At 37.9% G+C, this 21,747-nt stretch overlaps 1 protein-coding gene across 1 annotated transcript in view; it reads left to right on the top strand.

Annotated features, from left to right (window-relative positions):
- The window catches only part of LOC144595762 (low-density lipoprotein receptor-related protein 1-like), a 1,259,652-nt gene extending 1,238,286 nt beyond the window's left edge, over positions 1 to 21,366 (top strand). The window contains exons 85-89 of the mRNA XM_078403382.1: positions 12,834 to 12,947; positions 13,253 to 13,329; positions 15,954 to 16,044; positions 16,593 to 16,740; positions 18,974 to 21,366. Of these exons, the coding sequence (XP_078259508.1) occupies positions 12,834 to 12,947; positions 13,253 to 13,329; positions 15,954 to 16,044; positions 16,593 to 16,740; positions 18,974 to 19,114 (571 nt within the window). The 3' untranslated portion in view covers positions 19,115 to 21,366. The remainder of the gene's footprint in view (positions 1 to 12,833; positions 12,948 to 13,252; positions 13,330 to 15,953; positions 16,045 to 16,592; positions 16,741 to 18,973) is intronic.
- The last annotated feature ends 381 nt before the right edge of the window (positions 21,367 to 21,747 follow it).

Consider the following 21,747-nt stretch of genomic DNA (forward strand, 5'->3'; position numbering starts at 1 on the left):
AGAACTGTTCATTTATTCTGTAAATTATCAGCATGTGAATACAGCCTGGTTGTATGAAGCTCATGCCTCTTCTTATAATAGCTTTGTCAGATTAAAAGCTTCTTTAAAAGAACAGACACGAGAATATAAAAGAATATCTTACATGTTAAAATATAGCATCATATCACATAATGACATGGGAGCCCAGCTGACAGCTATAATAAATAGGTTATAATAACAATTTCTCATATAAAATAAATAAAACAATTTAAATAGAATTTCTGCAAAATGACTCAGAGTATGGAAGGCTAAGATTGGAGAACTGTCAATCTTTTGAGAAGAATGACAAGCTTAGAAAAAACAAGAATAATTATATTGGGCCAGATCACACTGATGTTTGCATTTCACATGTCAACAGACCAGGGACTTCTGATTGGATACCCAACATCAAATTTGATTTGTTTGAACATGTTTTGGTTTCAAATAAGGTTCTCCAGTTTTTCCAACCATGGAAAATTATGATGCTGATAATTCAATTTTGCATGTGTATCCATGTACAAAGTAGTTTATACATGTAATGAACATATTAACAATGCACCGGATCATGCTCGCTCTGCACTATTCCTGGAGCCACACTAACTTTTTATGACCCAGTGGGACAAATCGTTTACAGATTCACTAAATTTAGGAAGGAGTTATTTATGAGCAACCAATTACACCCAAGTCCTTGAAGCCCTCTCCTAGGACTATCTTGTTGCTGTTTTGATGGTTCCTAATTCAAATGGTTATGCTACACATACCAGAGTTAACATCTGATGTAAAACAAAGAGACTAAAAGAGTAGTGTACCCAATCCTTTATCTTAGCATGGTTAGGCCCTGCCCTTGACACTATGGCAAGTCCAGCAGCAGAACAGGAGATCAAACATGCCAGCATCTGACCTCCAACACATCCAGATTTCTGTATAAGCAAGTGAAGAAGTCAGGAACATGCCAACTCTTGAAGAAATTCTTGCAATCAGTTCTCCACCAAGTAACCAACAAAAGCAAAGCACGTTTCAACCCATTGTTATCATTGGAAATTTCTCTTCAGGAATTCAGGCTTTGAAACTGGCAAACTAATTCAATGTTTAAAAAATATAGCAATGGCAGTAACGTTATTCAAGAGAAGTGCAATTTGAAGCGAGAACTGCCAGAAGAATTAAAGCACAATGCATGTAACTGGTGCACTATGTTGCAGCACACTGATAATGTGAATTCATACCATTAATTTACTTTTCATCATAGTGAAACTACTGTTCACTTCATTGGGAAAGAAATATCTATTTAAATTTGTCGTGCAATAGAGCATTCCAATGAATATTTACAGGTGCCTGTATTTAGGGTTCTTGTAGCATAATCTGGAATGACATTAGTCTCACTTTGTTGATACAGTTGCACAAATGGAAGAATTGCATCCAGCTGCTTGTCTTGTGATGGATACTGTTACAATGGTGGCACATGCCTGCTGGGCCCACTCTCTGAAATACGCACATGTGTGTAAGTGTATACTCTGTCCTTAGCACCTATAACAGACGTACCTTCTTCAAACATCTTTGTATCTTAGGATGAGTTTAATGCCCTGATTAATAATTTCAATTCACTTAACTTTCAATGGAAGGGAAAATATTTCAAAATGATGTTATTAAACAAATATTTCAAAATATGGGGACATTCACAAGTTTGCCTGCAAAACATTGTGTACTAAAACTCTGCATACCTGGCTCAGTGTCCGCCCAATGTTTTGGTACGTAATTTGCTGTTCATATAACTTTTCAACTTATTAAAGCAATATAATCAGATAAAACAGCAGAAAATACATAATGGGGTCTCTACAATCTGTGAGATGTGGTTCGATAAGTACTTAAATGGGTCCACTGAGGATATCGGTACTGACTGTATCCAGATGTATAAGATCAAAGGACCCTATTTTCTCCTACATGGGTAGAGTAGCATCCTAGAAGAACAGTAATTGACTCAGAGCAGAGTGGAAGATCTGCATTCCCTTGGAAACATCTTTCAAGTGTACCCATTTTTAATTCTGTTCCCCCTTCTCCACAGCAAGCAGCAAGCCCAATATTCTTCTCAAGTGAGCAGTGTTGTATTATTTCTATTTCATGGAATCATACAGTGTGGAAACAGGCCATTAAACCTAACTTGTCAAAGCCAACTAATGAGCACTCTTCAACATTAACCGAATCACCCAGCATTTAGTCCATAGCCATCTATGCCTAAGCAATTCACATATTTTCCAGACTCTTCTTAAATGTTATCAGCGACCCAACTTCTTCCATTCTCTTTGGAAGAGCATTCCAGGTACTTAGTCCATTCCAGGTCCACTCTCTAGATGAAGTAGATCCTCCTCTTATCTGCTCTAAATATCTTCTCCCTTACCCTAAATCTATGACCACTTGCTTTATCTATCTCTGATGTGGGGAAAAGATTCATGCAATTTTCCTGATCCATATCACCCATGATCTTATATACCTCTTCTAGACACATTCAAGTCATTCATGTTTTATACAAAGAGCACAGATCCCAGCTCTTGTGGGATGCCACTAGTCATGGGCAATCAATCACTAAAACAAACCTGTACTATTACCCTCTGCCTCTTGCTGCCAAGCCAGTTTTGGATGCAATTTACCAGCTTGCCCTGGATCCCATGGGGCCTAATCTTTTGAACCACCTCCATGTGATACCCTGTCAATGATTTACTAAAGTTCATGCCTCACCCATATATGCCATTACCTCCAAATAATTCAATCAAATTAATAAGATGGATTCAGCCATGCTGCCTATCTTTTATTAGTTCAGTTGATGATTAATCCTCATATCTGAATGTTTTCCAGTATCTAAACGATGTTAGGTTCACAGGTCTACCGTTACCATGCTTTACTCTGCTGTTCTTCTTGAAAAGGATGACTTATTTTGCTGTCCTCCAGTCATTTTGGGCCTCAGTAGTGTCCAATGAAGATTTAATAATCACATCCAGATCCCCAGCAATTTCTTCCCTTGCCTCAAGCAGCAGTCTGGGATCAATCCCAGCCAATTTGAGGGGATACATTCTCCTTTAAACCTACTAAAATGTCGTACCTTCTTGTTATTTGATAAGCAGTCATGTCAGGTGACTGATATGTTTCAGTTTCAGTTCCTCGGCAAATAAAACAGAAACTCCCAACATCTCTTACAGAAGAAGCCTTAGCTTGGAATAACTAAATGGCTCTAACCTAAGAGGACCATTCCAGAAACCCAGATACAGTGCCAAGTTATAGCAGGATAGAAATTTATCACCAATCATTTGTGTTTTTAATCATGGCTGCGCATTGTAGTGAATTTGGTTCCATGTGGTTCATTCATAATAGACAAAATTGTGACAAACCTTAAGGTTCTAATAACACAAATTACATCACTGGATTTTGATTTGTTCATGTTATATTTTAATAACATTTTAAAAGTGAAATTAGTCTAATAACTGTTGTAATATTGATTCCTAGATAGTTTTGATAAAACTTAAATGCCACTATTGCCATTTTATTTTTTTAATGGTTAAACACTGTCTTTATTGCAAACTCACAAATGGAAAATTAAAATTGGTTTCTCTTTGCTATAAACGTTAGCACATCATTCATGCAGAGTAACAGAGGAAAAGGAATTAAATGCTAATCCACATTTTTCAGTGAAGAAGTAAATTATCTTTTCCACTGGGAAAGACAGTAAAATATACAATAAATGATGGAAAAGAATGAGCCACAAGGCTATAACCAAATGGATTTCATATTCATAAAGCATAAGCCCTAGAGTTCAGTGCTCCCTTTATGTAATGGGACTGCTTCCAGTGGATTTAATGATATAATAAATCATGATTGCTCATGATATCCTCATCTCAGAATGGAACCCATAGCTTCAACCACAACGGAGAAACAGAGATAGATGTAAAAGCTTATACACATACAACCCACTTTTCATTCCATTTGATTCTTCCCCTCTATTCAGAGCCACGTCCACCTGCGGCCCAAGAAGAGCACTGCTCACATGGTTATTTTGTTCTGTTTCAATTTGAAATGCTTCCCTGAGGAATTACAGCACAGTGATTCTACTGAAGTAAATGCTACATGCAGCAGCAGCTTGATAATTTAAATAGGATTCCAATTTTGTTAAAGAATGCCTTAAGATGGACTTCATGGTTCACAGGATATGTAGGATTTGAGTCCTTGGCCATTATTCATAACACAATGGGTGTTTATCTTAGTTGACAAGTGATGGGTGGGTAGATATGGGTAATGCTGGTGCTTTAAGTGGATGTGAGCAGAATTAATGCATTTTTTATAATATACCAAACAACTGTTGCAATCAGTAGAACTAGTTTTGATACCGGTTAATAAGAACATGGGAAATAAGACCACGCGTAGGTTATATGGCCCTTAATCGTACTCTACCATTGTAAAAGATAGTGGTTGATCTGACATAACATCGGTCACAGCGGCGCAGCAGTAGAGTTGCTGCCTCACAATGAATGCAGCGTCAGATACCCAAGTTCGATCCCAACTGCGGGTGTTGTCTGTATGGAGTTTGTACGTTCTCCCCGTTATCTGCATGGGTTTTCTCCGAGATCTTTGGTTTCCTCCCACACTCCAAAGCCGTACAGGTTTGTAGGTTAATTGGTTTGGTAAATATAAAAATATAAATGTAAAAAGTGTGTGTAGATAGTGTTAATGTTCAGGGATCGCTAGTCGGCGTGGACCTGGTGGGCCGAAGGGCCTGTTTCTGCGCTGTATCTCTAAACTAAACTAAACTAAATTGAACTAAACTAAACATGAACTTCATAAGATCATAAATGATAGGAGCAAAATTAGGCCATTCATTCCATCAAGTCTACTACTCTATTCATTCATGGCTGATCTATCTCTCCCACCCACCCCATTCTCCTGCCTTCTCCCCAAAACCTCTGACATCCGCATTGATCAAGAAGAACAAGAATGTCATATTCTTGTTTCTTCATTGGAGCCCTTAAGTTCCTCTGGACCAAAAAAATATTTCTATAAGTTTCAGTGCAACCATTTCATTGTAGTTAAAACTGCTGGGCATAGAAGTGTTTTCGAAAGAACTAATTTAAATAAACAATCATTCAAATTGGACAAAAGGTCACACATAAGCATAAATGCAATAAATTTTTGAAATCAACGTTTCACCATGATAGTTATTTTGCATATACAAGCAATAGCAGATAAATTAAACCATGAAAATATGTGTAACCTATTTTGATGGAGAAAATGAATGCAACACAGTATTTGAATATCTGCTCACTAAACTTATTTCTGATGGCCTTTCAAGTTATATTGATGAGATTTGTTTGTTTTCTTTCATTTTCTTCAACTACCAAAATCTTTGTCTACCTGGAACTTTGAAGTACATGCATTAATATGTTCCAAATATGTATAAAATATCTTCCAATTTAATTAGAAATGCATATATTAATGAACATAGAATCATGGATTGTTACAGTGTTTTGGTGCAGAAAGAAGCAGTTTAGCCCAGTGAAACTGTTCTTCAAGCATGTTAATCTCATCAGTCCCATTCCCCTGTTTCTTACCCATAGCTCTGGAAATTATCGTGTAAGAAGGAAATGCAGATGCTGGTTTAAACCAAAGATAGACACAAAAAGCTGGAGTAACTCAGCATCTCTGGAGAGGCAGCATCTCTGGAGAGAAGGAATGGGTGACATTTCGGGTTGAGACCCTTCTCCAGATAGTGTCTATCTCTGGAAGTTATTGTTCCTTAGGTTTTCTTTTTAGTTGAATAGTTTTCCAGGATCAAGATGTCACTGACAAAGCCAACATTTATTGCTGTTGAACTATGTGGCTCGCTTAAACTTTTCAGAGAGTAGGAGTCATCTGCATTTTGTGGAAAGAAGCATATTATCTAAAGATGGAAGAGTGCTTTGAAATACAGAGGAACTCAGATGACCTGCATGATTTGCAAAAGCCTAGCATAGAGGTACTGCATGTATTTAGGGAAGACAATAGAATGTTATGATTTAATAAAAAAGGAACCGCATGTGCTGGTTTATACCAAAGATAGACACAAGATGCTGGAGTAAATCAAAGGATCGGGCAGCATCTCTGGAGAAAATGGATGTGCATTTCGAGTTGGGACCCTATTCAGACCGATTGTAGGAGTGTGGGGAGAAAAACCAGGACAAATCAGGGTCAGCAGCAGATGACCTCAGGGGTGGAGGCTCCCTCTTTATAGGCAGATTGGTGTGAATCCAAGTGTGTTACATTGTTGCGAACTGTGAAGCTAATTAACAGACCTTTAGTGAAGGAGGGGGCAGAGAAGTGAGGGAGGAGGGAGAAACAGGTGCAATATCAACCAAGTTTGAGGGGGAGTTTGAGCCAAAATAAGGGGGATAGTGTTGGTTGGGGAAGAAAGGAGAGGGGGAAGTGAGATATTTGTAAAACCTGAAACCAGAGAATTCAACGTTCATTACTTGGGTAAGTTGCCCAAGCAAAATATGAAGTGCTGTGTTTCCAATTTGCCTGTCGTCTTACTCTGGCAATAGTGGAGGTCAGAAAAGTCAGTATGGGAATGAGAAGCAGAGTTAAAGTGGTTAGAAACATAATTGAGAGAACCAGTTGGCCTTGGGGGATCGAGCACGTGTTCAGCAAAGTAGTCGCCGCGTCTACACTTGGTCTCGCCGATGTACCGGAGGCCACATCAGGAACACTGGATGCAGTAGATGAGGTTAGAGTAGGTGCATGTGAACCTCTGTCTTACCTGGGAGGACTGATGGGGTCCCTGGATGAGGTAAATTGGTGTCATGGATGAATCCCTCACCCAAGAGTTCTGCTCTCTCATCCTGCGACATTTCCATCACCTCCAACGTGATCCCACCCACTTATCACATCTTCCCAACTCCACCCCTTTCCACCTTCCACAAAGATCGCTCCCTCCACAACTCTTCAGGAGATGCAACACCTGTCCTTATACCTCCTCCCTCGACTTCATCCAAGGACCCCAGTCGTCTTTTCAGGTCAGATGGAGGTTCACGTGCACCTCCTCTACCTCCTCTCCTGCATCCGGTGTTCCTGATGTGGCTTCCTGTATATCCGCAAGGTCAAGCCTAGACACAGCAATCAATTGGCTAAACTGGTGGGACATGAATCAATTATAGCTTTCAAAAGGGAATTGAAATTGCTCTTGGACATCTAAGGCCAGCCTGTCCATGAATATTCTCTAGAACTTTAGCAATGTGCTTTAGAATGTGTTCTGATGGGATTATCTTCGCCTGGAATGGCAACTGCTCTTCTCCTGATCTCATGAACCTTCAGAGAGTGGTGAGCACAGGCCAGTCCATCACAGGCTCATCACTTCCTTCCATCCAGTGCATCATTAGGCTGCATAGCATCAGGAAGACTTGAAGCGTTATCAAGGAAGCCTATCACAAAGGGATGATCCTTTCCACCCTTCTACTTTCTGGGAAAAGGTATGAGAGCTTGAAAGCTCGGATATCCAGCCTTTAAGAATGGCTTCATCCCTACATTTATTACAACTGCTGAACCAATGAACTCTTTCAACATTCCCTTCCTGTAGATGCTTCCACAAACTCTAACTCTTAGCACTAACTCTTTTAGTTATTTATTTTATGAACCTCAAATATTCTTTTGCACTATTCTGACTGCACTTCAATCTTGCTCCATTACCACTGTTTTGCACTCATATTTATTGTCACATTTATCATTTTTTGTACAGATACTGTTTACTTTTTGAGCTTCATGTGAACAAAAGATTTCATTGCACCCTAGTGTATTGGACAATAAACTAAAGATAGACACAAACAGCTGGAGAAACTCAGTGGGACAGGCAGCATCTCTGGATAGAAGGAATGGGTGACGTTTTGGGGTCGAGACCCTTCTTCAGATGCTGCCCGTCCCGTTGTGTTTCTCCAACATTTTGTGTCTAGAGAGAGAGCTAGATAGGGCTCTTAAGGATAGCGGAGTCAGGGGGTATGGGGAGAAGGCAGGAACAGGGTACTGATTGAGAATGATCAGCCATGATCACATTGAATGGCGGTGCTGGCTCGAAGGGCCGAATGGCCTCCTCCTGCACCTATTGTCTATTGTGTATCTTCAGTGTAAACCAGCATCTGTAGATCCCTCCTGGACAATAAACCAACCTGAATATAAATCTAAAAGAACCCCTTTATGACAAAGTTGAGGCAATTTATTTTCTTGCAAAAGTTCATGAAGTAGATTTTTTAAGGCATTTATAGATACATACTTGGTAATCAAGGGGTGAAATGTTGGGAGATTTATGAAAACACAGAGTGCAGGATTGAATCGGGTCAGCTGTTTTCTTATTGAATGGTGGTGTCGGAGGCTAAACAACCCATTCCTGCCCTAATTTGAATTGTTTGTTTGTACTATTATAGAATCTTTTCAATTCCCTTTTGAAAGCTATGATTGATTCACATCCCACCAGTTTACAGACAATAATTTTCCTTTGTTGCTGTGGGGGAGGAATCCATGCATCCTGTTTACACCTTTATTTTATTTTTCTCTGTTTTGTTAACATATAATATGGAAAATATTAATAAAATTGAATTGAATTTGAAACTGTATCTGTGAAATAGTTCCAAGCTTAGATTTTGGTTAGTTTAGTTTAATCATTTTCACTTCTAGACAGAAGAGACTTCAATTTTCCTGCAATTAAGGTTGTCTTTGTATCAAACATGCACATAATATTACTTGTTATAGCATTGGTTTCTAGTTTATTTTGGGGTTTTATCTTAGCATTTTGCATATTCTGGAACTCACTGCTATATTTTTCTAAATTATTTATTGGTAGCAAATTAGATTTTTCTGTTCACTGTTTTGACGTATTGTGTGCTGGGAGATTTTACCATTTGAGTTTAAACTTTGTGATCCTCTTTGTAATTATGGGTTTTATAGCACTCTAAAAAAGATCCTATAGTCATAAAGAAACTCTCCAGCCCCTGGACCACTCTATCAATGAATTGTTTTTGAAATTCTGCCACAATTGTCAACTTGGCAAACACAACGGCCAATACATTCACATCAAGGTGTAACAGATAGAATTAAGACCATTGATCACTTAATATAGATTTGGTGGTACTGATTATGGGAGAAATGTTGGTTGAAATACCTCTCTGTAGGACTGTGAGATGTGTTTTTATCTATTTAATGGTCAGATAGGGCGTTAGTTTACTCAGCAGGCCATGCATCATATACTAGTGAGAGAAACAGAATGGATGTTTCAGGTCTGTCATCAAAACTAGCAATTGTTTTTAAGTTGCCGAGAGGTGGAAGGTGGAGAGAACGCAGGGAATGACTGACTGAAGTCATGCAAGTAAAACTTCCTTTGAAAGTTTTGCAGTTTACACATAGAAGACAAAAAGGAAATGCATTAGAAAAGAAACCTGCAGCCACATCTTTGAAGAGAAGAAGTGTGACATCAGATTATTGAACTCCTTATTAAGTCCCAAGGGCCACAATATACTCAGATGAAAGATCCCTGTTTCTTGAGTTTACTTTGGGCATTGTTGGAGCAAAGTAAGATGTTGAAGGTAGAGAGATCAGTGAGGGAGTTGGATGCAGAGATAAAGTGGCAATTGACTGAAATCACATAGTCACCATTGTTGACTGAACAAAGGTGCTCTACATAGGGTCACTCTTTGTAAGAAGCAACAGATGCTGGTTTACACCGAAAACAGGCACAAAATGATGGAGTTCACTCAGCCGGTCAGGCAGCATCTCTGGAGAAAAGGAACGTCACCTATTCCTTTTCTCCGGACATGCTGCCTGACCCGTTGAGTCACTCCACCATTTTGTGTCTATCATTTAGTGTGTGTTTGGTTTCTCTATTGTAAAGAAATTACATTGTGAGCACCAAATACAATAACATAGATTGTAAGAAAGGCTAGTGAATTTCTGCTTCAAGTGGTAATACCATTTGAGTCCCTGGATGATGAAAAGGACAAATGTTAAAGAGACAGTCGTGACTCACCCATGGTTGCAGGGGAAAGTGCCATGAGAGAGAAGTGGCTGTTGGAGATGGAAGAGTAAACCAGGAAGTTATGGAAGGAATACCCCTGTTAGAAAGCCAGGAGTAGAGGGGAGACTCCAGTCTTCCATCTCTACCATTTCATCACAATGCCTGAGTAAGAGTAAGTCAATGGCAAAAGAGATCCACGAGAGATGACAGTCCACTAGCATATGGATGACTGAAAATGATAGAGTACTTAATGTTGACTCCAACCTCAAGTGAAATCTCCTGACTGCAGGTCAAACACAGGCAAAAATACCCCCTCCTGATTACTAATGTGCCATCCTCCCTCAACTGATGATTTAGTACCCTTTCACATTGAACAACAATTGGAAGAAACCACAAGAATAGTACTGGCGCAAAATGTCCTCTGTGTTATAGACTTCAATGCCTGTCACTATTGATATCTTGGGATAAATTCTGAGGGACACAACTGCCAGAATGACCCTATGGCAGCTGGTAGGCGAACCAACCCAGTTGAATTTGACTTCACCAATCTACATTTGCAGATGCATTTGTCTATGACAGCATTGGATAGGTGTCACAGAATCTTACAACATGGATGCATACACTTCAGCCTACCCTACCCATGCTGGCCATGAAACCAAAGTAATGATGCCATTTTACAGCTTATAATGATGCCATTTTACAGCTCTCAGCCCATAGCCTTTTCCATGGAGGAAAGGCCTATGCAGGCATTAATTAAGTTGAGTCACGGGCAATTGAATTTTACTGGAATGACCATGACAGTGAGTATTTGTTCGCCTGTCATTTCACATTCAAGTAATGCAACTTTCCAGCTGCTGAAGAATTTATTCACTGATAATTGACATGTGACATTGCTAGCTTGCCTGTATTTCAATTTACAGGCACTAGAATTGTGATTCCTTTGCTGATTTTTCAGTGTTATCCAATGCAGCCTATATTATGCCATCTTTCTGCAGTTACTTTGTAAATTTTGAAAAATGTCCATTCTTTTTAAAACTTAAGGATGAAAATCAGCAAGTGCTTTAAAATGTTGTTGTGACTGGCTTAACTTTAACCATTGGTTTAGCTTGTATGTTTTTAAGATAGGTAGTAGAAGTTTCACTTCCGAGTGAGCAGCTGAGAGGAGGAGCAGGGCAGGAAATTTAAAAAGCAGCTGATAGTGTCCCAGAGTAATGTGTGAAAGGAAGGCAGGAGCGGTCATTCAGGCTCAGAGGCTGTGAGTTACATAGAAACATAGAAAATAGGTGCAGGAGGAGGCCATTCGGCCCTTTGAGCCAGCACAGCCATTCATTGTGATCATGGCTGATCATCCACAATCTGATGCATTTTTGGAAGTTAATCCAGAGCAGGATTTGCTTGGTAAATACAGGCCCTGTTGCAGGACAGAGAAACTGAGGGGTTCAACTACATAGTTCTTAGAAAGTAGCGACACAGGTGGCAAAAATGATGAAGAATGTGAATGTCCTGATAGCCTTCATTGGATGGGGCATTGAGTGCAAGTATTGCGACATCATGTTGGGGCAACAGTATAACATATTGGCGAAACGTCAACTGGAATATTGAATTTAGTACCAGTTGCCATACTATAGGAAGGATTTTATTAAGATAGGATTCGCAAGGATTTTGCTGGGAGTGGTGGGCTTTAATTATGTGGAAAAACTGGATTGGCTAGGACTTATTGTTCATCCATGTTGGACTTGGCATATCCATCAAACCAAACGCTAACAATTTCATGAAAAAATATTTATTTTACATTGGTCAAGTTGAAAATAGTTATAAAATCTAAAAAGACTTCAACACTGTTCTAATTGGTTTCACAATGTTAATTTAGTCATTTAGATACCCACTTACAAATTTAATTTGTGCTTTTGAAGATATTCGTGTTAAATGTCCTTTCCATCTTAGGCATTAAACCAGTAACATAAATGGTAAACACAGAAATTGAAACTTGATCACATTTGGCAGGGAACATTTAACACACATAAACACACATTGAATGTGCAAGAACATTTCATTCCTCCTCAAACTGTATTGTCATCGTCCTTGTCCTAGAGGCAACTACGTTTTCACTTTGCTTCAGAAATTCAATCCCATTGATTCCATGCAACTCAAATTTAATCCCAATTTCCAACATGGAGCTGCTTCTCTGTTGTACATTTAAACCCTTGTGATTTAGGAGAAGTTCTGTTATGTGCCATGGAAAGAATTCTATAGGTAAAGGCATTGACAATGGCAGCACTCCAGGCCACTTTACAAGCCCTACTTTTTAATGTGAAAGCCTTGGCAGTATCGATGTGGTAACTAACAGCTTCCACTAACATATTTAAGCCGCTACATATTCTAGAAGGCAGCACATAACCCTGATCAGGTTATCAAACCCTTTGCTATATTTTGTTTTCTCTAACTTAAGATTCTGAGGCTAGTGGCAACAACTTGCAGAAAAATATATTAGTTCATACAAATATTTGGGACATTTTAAAAAACGTAATCTAAATATGCTCTAACCATATCCTCGTGCAATAATAACATGAAATGTGGTTGATGTAATCTCTAAAGTGATTTTCCTCTGAGCATAATTAATGTCTTGCTGCTGTTTTAGGGGTCATCAATTAATTAGGTTATTAGACAGACCAAAGCTACTGCTTGTGACATCATCATCTTTGTTCTTAAAATAAACTGATGCAGATGTAACACAAAAATGTCAATAGACTTACATTATTAGTAAAACTCAGTATTTTAATACCACTTATATTCTGTAACTCTGCAGATGCACAGTGGGGTTTAAAAGTGACCGATGTAACCAGAAAATTAACCTTTGTGATTACTACTGCCAAAATGGAGGGGGTTGCACTTTAACTGCACTTAATGAGCCTCAGTGCAAGTAGGTTTTGACCTTATGCCAAAAATTGTTCTTTGCTGTAAAATGTTGAATTCCAGCAGAAGCTTTGTGCTTTTATAGCATGTTTGAATAGCATTGTAAACTATTTGCTTTTATGCATGGCATGCTGATGCAGATTTAATCATCTTCTCAAAGCAAAGCTTTTTTTTTTAAATTCAGTTTGCCTTTAGTTCCTTAATGCATGTTGTTGTGCTGTTTAGTCTTGCTGATGTCTGCTTATGCTCTCTTTTTGAGATTGTCATTACCAACAGTATATTAATTTTGCATTATTAATTGGTTTATTTCAGGTGTTCAGATGAATGGTCTGGTACACAATGTGAAAGACCAGCTCCCAAGAGCAGTAAAACTGAGAATACCAGAGGGAGTGAGTATTTTAAATGCATGCATTGATGTTGTTGTAGGTAACAGATTGTTTTACTATGATACATTGGTTTCTATATCAACTTGAGGGCACCTTCCAGGATAAATAGGTTTTTGCCTTTCATGAAGATTTTAAAACGTTGAAGCAACTTACAATTGACAAATGCTTCTCCTGCGTGTGGTAGAGCTGGATCAATAGGTTTATAATTTGGCATTCTGGCTGGTAGCCTTGAGCTCAATCTGATTGTTTGTTTCTACTTTCAGTGACAAGCTAATAAATGAATGTGGAATTGTGATCTGCACTAATTGATTTGTAATTATCTGATTAATTCCTATTGATTGTCACAACTTGACATGAATAGGTGCTCAGAAGAATGCAATTGCCGTTGTAAGTCAATTGGCCTGAAGGCATTTCACTGTTAGAAGGCATTTAGAAGTCCTCTATTGAAACTGTGTGGAAATATCTTGTATCAGACCTTTTTACATAAGTTTTGAGAGAGTACTACAAAGACCCAGCCGCAATGTTGAATTATAAGCTTGCACTTGGATTGTTTTTAAACTCCCATTTGAAGCTCTCCTAAAAAGGACATTTCATTAGTTTTAAATATTTGTCAAGAATTATCCTAATCTGACAATGGTGCTGTTTTAGGTCTGATGAGAAATGATATTCCTTTAATTTTGGCAGATGCCACCAGGTAAAAAGAATACAATAAAGAATACTTGTTCATATACCTGTTCAATCTACCTACATATTATATTATACAGGTATAACATACCTGTTAAACCCCCCATTTTTCTTCCAAATGACAAAAGAGATTTGATTCAAATGAGTGGCTGAACAATTAATTGTGTGGTAATAGAAATTCATATTATCCTAATCCTATTGTATTTTTCACATTACCTTGCATTAACTGAGAACTGACATCAAACAATTTTAAAATATTTTTTCTAATATTCAATTGGAAGGTGCTCATAGTGTAAGTATTTATCATGCTACAAAAGTAGTCTTGGTAATGATTAAGGAGACTGCCTTGCGCTTGATCTGAATGAAAAGACATCAAGGTGAAGAATGACATAGTCAGTCCATCGATAGTGTCCCTTTTCGTGTCCAACATCCAACTTGTATGAAGTTACCACAAAATTCTTTGATTTCAACTTTATCATGTAGATTATTCAAAGCATGCTTGGAGAGAAGAAATGTTGCCTGATATCTGTTTCAAATTTCTTTGTCATCTCCTAAGGTCTGTTCCATAGTGTATGTAATTTAATTTTAGCTTCTATCTGTTATTTAAAGTATTACATCCCTCAACACAGTTGCTTCATAGCCTTTTTTCTCCGTTATGTGTATACTTTAAGCCTCTCCAGTTTTTACACTAAATCCTTAGGACAACAAATGTATTGTATTTGTTTCTAGACCAACAGTATATTAAATCAATATATAACAGTGTGCAAAATTATGAGAGGAATAGATTGGGTAGACACACAGAGCGTCTTGCCCAAAGGAGGGGAATTAAAAACCAAAGAACGTAGGTTTAAGGTGAGGGGGGAAAAGATTTCATAGCAATCTGAGGGATAACTTTTTCATGCAAAAGGTGGTGGGTGTATGGAATGAGCTGCTGGAGGGGGTAGTTGAGGCAGGTACCATTGCAACCTTTAAGAAACATTTAGACAAGTACATGGATAGGACAGGTTCAGAGGAATATGGGCCAAATACAGTCAGGTGGGACTAGTGTAGATGAGGCAAGTTGGGCTGAAGGGCCTGTTTCCACATTAAATTGTGCAGTATCACAAAATGCTGGAGTAACTCAGCAGGTCAGGCAGCATCTAGGAGAGAGGGAATGGGTGATGTTTTGGTTCGAGACCCTTCTTCAGACTGATGAAGAAGGGTCTTAACCCGAAACGTCACCCATTCCCTCTCTCCTAGATGCTGCCTGACCTGCTGAGTTACTCCAGCATTTTGTGATACCTTCGATTTGTACCAGCATCCACAGTTATTTTCCTACACATCCCTCATTAAATTCTGCGCTCGCATGTCTTATTTATCTGTTACACATGCATATACCAGCATTCTATTTGAATGGCGTCCCATCTGTTCTGAAGTTGACCAGTCAATCTATAATTCAGTAATTCAGAACTTATAATTTGCAAGAAAAACAAACGCTTCGTAATTTTCTTTTACGTATGTACGGAGGCTATTCCACAATTTTCATAGGCTGCAACTTTTGAGTTCCAATTTATGTTGGTTGTAAGTGGAAATGGGCTTATACATTTGGTCACTTCATTTAATGGGTGTCTGACATTTGAAAAAACTCAAACATGCCAGCAAGAAGCATAACCTGATGTGCCCAAACCATCTTTCACCTATATTAAATTTCACATGAAGTCATTGTTCTGAATAAAACGGAATTTTTTTTGTGTGCCCAAACAAAAAAAAGATCACTTAATCTTTTTCTACTTGTGTATCTCATTTTGTACAATAAAGGCCACAATGCCAATAATTTAAATCCAATGGCCAGCCTAACATGTATTTATTCAGTTTGGCCAAGTTAAGAACATGTTCTTGAGCATTTACATCTGATGAAAACGATCTAGCAAATTGTGTTATATATATTTTTTCTTCTTTGACAGGAAACATCACTTTTATTATTCCAGTTGTTATCTTGGCCCTTTTGATTCTTGCAATCATTGTTGGAATAATCATTTGCAAAAGAAGGCAACGGTCAGTGATTTTAACACTAATCTAGCTATAAAATTATAATGAGTAATAAAAGGTTTCACTGCTTGCCTTCAGCACTGAAGTAAAACTTAATTTGCACTGTTTCGGTCTACCTCTAGTATGATAGAAAATGTTCCCAGCACATCATATTGTGGCATTAAATTCATAATATCAACAAAAAGATCAAAATCTAGGTTCAGGAAATGGAGAACTGTCACACCGGTGAAGTAAACTGTAATCAAAAGAGGTTGGTGCCACGATATGTTTTTGTGACAGAAGAGATATTGTTAACTTGTATCTAATCCAGTCTGTTAGTGATTGCTCTACCTTGACTGTCCAAAGTAGAAAGCAGACAATACATCAGCATGATCTCATATAAAATTTGTTGGCAATGAATACTCTAACCTCAGTATAATGTCATAACGGACAGATATCAGACTATTATTTCTATACTTGGTCCAATAAACCTAGGAGAAAAGTTCAATTGATGGATTTCTACTGGGACTTAAAAGTATTTTCACACAGCTTTCTGTTTTGAAATCTCCTTTTAGTGTGAAAACAGTCCGAAGGCATCCACTGTCAAATGGAGGCATGAATGTGGAAATTGGAAATCCAACATACAACATGTATGAAGTTGACCGTAGTCATGAAAATGCTGAAGGCTTGTTAGATCCAGATTTTACATTAGATCCAGAAAAGGTGTGTATTTTTATGCATTAGAAAAGTATTTTCCTTGAAAAACTTCAATTATTTTACTGTAACATTTATTAAATTAAAAAAACAAAAATCCTGATGTATTGGTAATATACTAATATAGCCAAAAGTCATCACTAATTCAAATAAACTATTTCCCAATAAATTAATTGTCACAAAGTATTAATGTTTGCGATGAATTGTTCGAATAAAATAGAGATCATGTACCACAGATATAAAACCCTGAAAGTGATCTGATTAATTTCTTTGTGTAAGAAAATAACTACAGATGCTGGTACAAATCAAAGGTATCACAAAATGCTGGAGTAACTTAGCAGGTCAGGCAGCATGTAGGAGAGAGGGAATGGGTGACGTTTCGGGTCGAGGCCTCTCTTCAGACTGTGTCTGAAGAAGGGACTCGACCCGAAACATCACCCATTCCCTCTCTCCAGGATGCTGCCTAACCTGCTGAGTTACTCCAGCATTTTGTGATTAATTTCTTTGGTATATTAATTTCATTTTCAAGCATCTGTGCCTGCGATCATGGTCTATGATTCAGATATGGGTCACCTTCCACACACTTTCTTATCCCGGTCCATTTCATAGGATTTTAGTGATGCAGTTCGCAAGGTCTTTTCACAAGGATACTGACCTGGGATGGAATGTTTATGCCAATTCAGAGGAAGTAATTGGAAAAATGAAATTATTTATTGGCTTTGTTATGAAAGTCAAGAGTCAAGTTAAGTTTTTAATTGACATATGTACCAACAACAGGACAAGAATTTATTTGAGCATAACAGGAAGTCTACTGATGTATTATGGAAAAATCATTTGATTCCATGAGAGTAAAATGTTCTACTCCAGCAACATAAAACAGACTCACAGTGAATCGATAGCTTCACTTAGAGCTCACTGTTTTTTTTGTTAACATGAATGTGTATTTCAAATTTAGCAATGAATTTGTAGCACTTATGCTGGTCTTGCAAACTATGTCAAAGAGCTACTCCAAATTCTGTTACTCCATCAGGCCCAGGAACAAGGCTGAATACTTTCTACTCAGAAAGGCCACTGTTGCATGTAGAAACTTGGACATTAATACACTTTTTTACACTTATGGAGAAATATAACATCAATCGATACGTGAATAGACTAATCATGAGCATATGATCACTTGTGTCCACCTATCACTTAGACAATAGACAATAGGTGCAGGAGGAGGCCATTCGGCCCTTCGAGCCAGCACCGCCATTCAATGTGATCATGGCTGATCATTCTCAATCAGTACCCCGCTCCTGCTTTCTCCCCATAGCCCCTGACTCCGCTATCCTTAAGAGCTCTATCTAGCTCTCTCTTGAATGCATTCAGAGAATTGGCCTCCACTACCTTATGAGGCAGAGAATTCCACAGATTCACAACTCTCTGACTGAAAAAGTTTTTCCTCATCTCAGTTCTAAATGGCACCGTGCAAAATGTAGCACTTAGCAGGCTTTGCCCAACCCCAATCTCTCTTTTGCCGCTTACTACTCCCTTCTACCGTCAGTCTGAAGAAGAATCCCAACCCGCAACATTGCTTGTCCATTCTCTCCCCACATGCTGCCCGTTTTGCTGAGTTCCTCCAGCATTTTGTGTTTTGCTCAAGGTTCTAGCATTTGCAGTTTCCTATGTGTCCTTATAAGATACATTGCTTGGAACAAATCCAATTGTCATCATTTTCTTGACATCCGCTTACAACAAAAAGGTCAGCAATTCTGCTCAGTAGATATTCCACGAAAAAAGTATGTTGCCGATTTTAGCTCAGAACAATTTGGTTTCTCTTCATTGAGGATAATTTAAATTTATCTTTGTTGTTAAACCTTATATTAATTTTGCACGGTGCATTTTATAGGTGAAGATAGTTTCATCTGTAGAAATCGCAGTTTGTGCATTTAATGAGGTTGAATATGACTGAGGATAGAGATATTAAAATCCCATGAAAGATTGATGAAAATGTAAACATATAAGCACAATATTAAATTGGTTCTAATACCATCATGTCATAGTCCTCATGTTGTTGTTGCTGCAGGCATCAAAATTTCAGTTTTAATGAATAACAAACACAATATCTTTGTAACAGCAACAAATGCTAATTTAGCATTATTCTGCGAGTTTTGCACATGCAGAATCTCATTTGCAGTGGTCTAAGGATCTGGTGATATTTAAAATTCAATGACTGACCTTTTGTCCTTTCTTTATTTGACAGCCAACAAATTACTCAAATCCTGTTTATGCAAAACTCTACTTGGACGCAACAAACTGCCGAAACTCCTTAGTCAGCACAGAGGAAAAGAAAGAGCTGCTTCCAAAGAAATTAGAAGATGGCCTGAGGGAGACAGTTGCTTAGATTACCCTTTAGTCTTGTATCTTTTTTAACCACTGTATAAATGTATAAAGAAAGGATTAATTTTTCTATGTAATGACAGTGTTCTGATTATATTTTTTTGCATCAGCACTACCTGTGTTTTTGCGCTGAGAATTCTTGACTGACCTTCTGTCCAACATTTCTGTTTAATGGACTGGGAAAGCCACCTGCACTAAACCACGTAAAACAAAGCTGCTGATTGCACCTCCCATTGTATTCGTTCCTGTACTTGGAAAAAATACACAAGCCATTTTTGTTTTTTGGGTTTTATACCAGTTCTGTGTTTTGCTTTGGTAGAAGTAAGGCACATTTGACTATCTCTGCTGCAGGATTTTCAGATGAATAGATCCATTGAGTCATTTTTAATAATTATAAATAGGCACCTTTTAAGTTGGTTTTCACATGCTCCTTGGGATAAATCTCCTAATTTTAAGCAGTGTTTGAAATTATTTCTTCAAAAGTGTACAGGGATAACAGGCAAATTGAAGGCTAAATCAAACTCATCCAGATTCCGTCTGAATGAACTGCTGGCTTGGTTCTTATTTAGCTTTTCATTGTCTTTATGTTAATATAATAGTCTATATAGTCTATGCTTGGTGAGTTGCAAATTTCTTTTCTTTTGTGTGAGCAATAAGGAGATTTTGATATATTTCTACCACAACTGGCTTGGTTTGAGAAATTTACATTTTACACATTCATATCAAGTATCTAATCATCTTGCCTGAAGTCGAGCTCTTAGTATGTGAAATATGTTGTATATTGGGCAAAAAGACATAATGATCTAAAATTCCTGCAGGTACTCATCAGCTGTTACTTAAATTTGTAGCTGCCCATGGAACGTTGACAGTAATTTTTTCAGGAATGTAAATTGGAGAGGGTGTGAAGCCACTTGCAGGCACTCTGGGATCTGAGTGAAGAAGGCAAGTGGTTGTATCTCCTTTACAAATATCAAAGTATTGTAAAATTAATAGCAAAAGGGCTGAGGATGACACTTGCCTTATAATTTATCCTAGCTTGCTAGCATTTAATGCACCATTGAGGGTTTTGGTGCAGTAACTCAGCCTCTGAAAGTCTGCAGAGAGTAATTAACACCTGTTACACTATTGAAACTGTATTTACAATTGAAATTATGAGATTTAGCTTTCGCATCTGAGTTTCTGCCGTATCCTTACAGGAACATCAAACAATTGCAAAGCCAAACTGAGAAATAGTCATTTCAGAAAACTATCTTCAGTGTGGCACATGCCCATCGATAACTTTTGTATTTGCTGCTAATTATCATCCCTTGCCCGAGTTTGCTACAATATTTGCACATAAGTATCAGCTTAACTAACAGTAATAGTTTTATAGGAAATAAAACTGCAGATGCTGGTTTTGAATCGAAGATAGACACAAAATGCTGGAGTAACTCAGCAGTTACTCCATCTCGGGAGAGAAGGAATGGGTAACGTTTCGGGTCGAGACCCTTCTTCAGACTGATGTCAGGGTGGGGCAAAGATAGGATGTAGTCAGAGACAGGAAGACTAGTGGGAGAACTGGGAAGTGGGAGGGGATAGAGAGGGGAAGCAGAGACTACCTGAAGTTAGAGAAGTCAATGTTCATACCGCTGGGGTGTAAACTGCCCAAGCGAAATATGAGGTGCTGTTCCTCCAATTTGTGCTGGGCCTCACTCTGACAACGGAGGAGGCCCAAGACAGAAAGGTCAGATTGAAAATGGGAGGGAGAGTTGAAGTCCTGAGCCACCGGGAGATCAGGTTGGTTGAGACGAACTGAGCGGAGTTGTTGAGCGAAACGGGCGTCAAGCCTACGCTTGGTCTTGCCGATGTAGTGAAGTTGACATCTGTATGCTCATCCATTTTACAGCACCACATTTTTATTTTGCTCTATCATGCATATTACTATTCATCCATGGCAATTTAAATATTCTATGAACAGACTGAGAAAGCTTCAGCTATGCACTAACTTATGTATATTTCTTTACTCTTTTTCCAAAAAAAAGAAAATAGGGCATGCAGCAGGACTTGGGATGATGAAGGAAATTATTCAAATTAATGAATATGTGTTTGATTTATCTGCCCAACCAATGCTAGGAACTAAAATGTTAACAAATAATTAACAATTGAAATTCTTTAATTTTTCCTTTAGAATTGCTGACAGTGACTAATTTCTTACAGTGCATTTGCTATTGCAGAATATTTGGCCTTGATCTTGTGATTAAAAAAAAATCTAAACTGCTGACAATCAATATCATTGTTTTTTAAGAGTCATCCTTTATACAAAAGATATGAAAGCACTGTTATTTATCTCTTCATACTTTCTTATATATGAAATATTTAATATGTACTGCAGGATATCCAAAGGAACTATTCATATATAGTTTTTCTAAATTAATTTATGAAAATTTGACATATCTGTTTTTGTAGGTACTGCAGTTTTCTAGGCAGATCATGATAACAAGTCTTTCCTTCCTCTCTGAGATAACATAGTTTCCATTCCCAAAGTTTACTCTTAACATGATATTTCTGAATCCAGTACTAAATATTCTCTTGCAGCCACAAGGAATTATCAATAAAGTCATCCAAAATATAAAAATGCATTATTTTCTATGGGCCTTG

This window comes from Rhinoraja longicauda, chromosome 8 (assembly GCF_053455715.1).
Source record: "Rhinoraja longicauda isolate Sanriku21f chromosome 8, sRhiLon1.1, whole genome shotgun sequence".
NCBI classification, from domain to species: domain Eukaryota; kingdom Metazoa; phylum Chordata; class Chondrichthyes; order Rajiformes; family Arhynchobatidae; genus Rhinoraja; species Rhinoraja longicauda.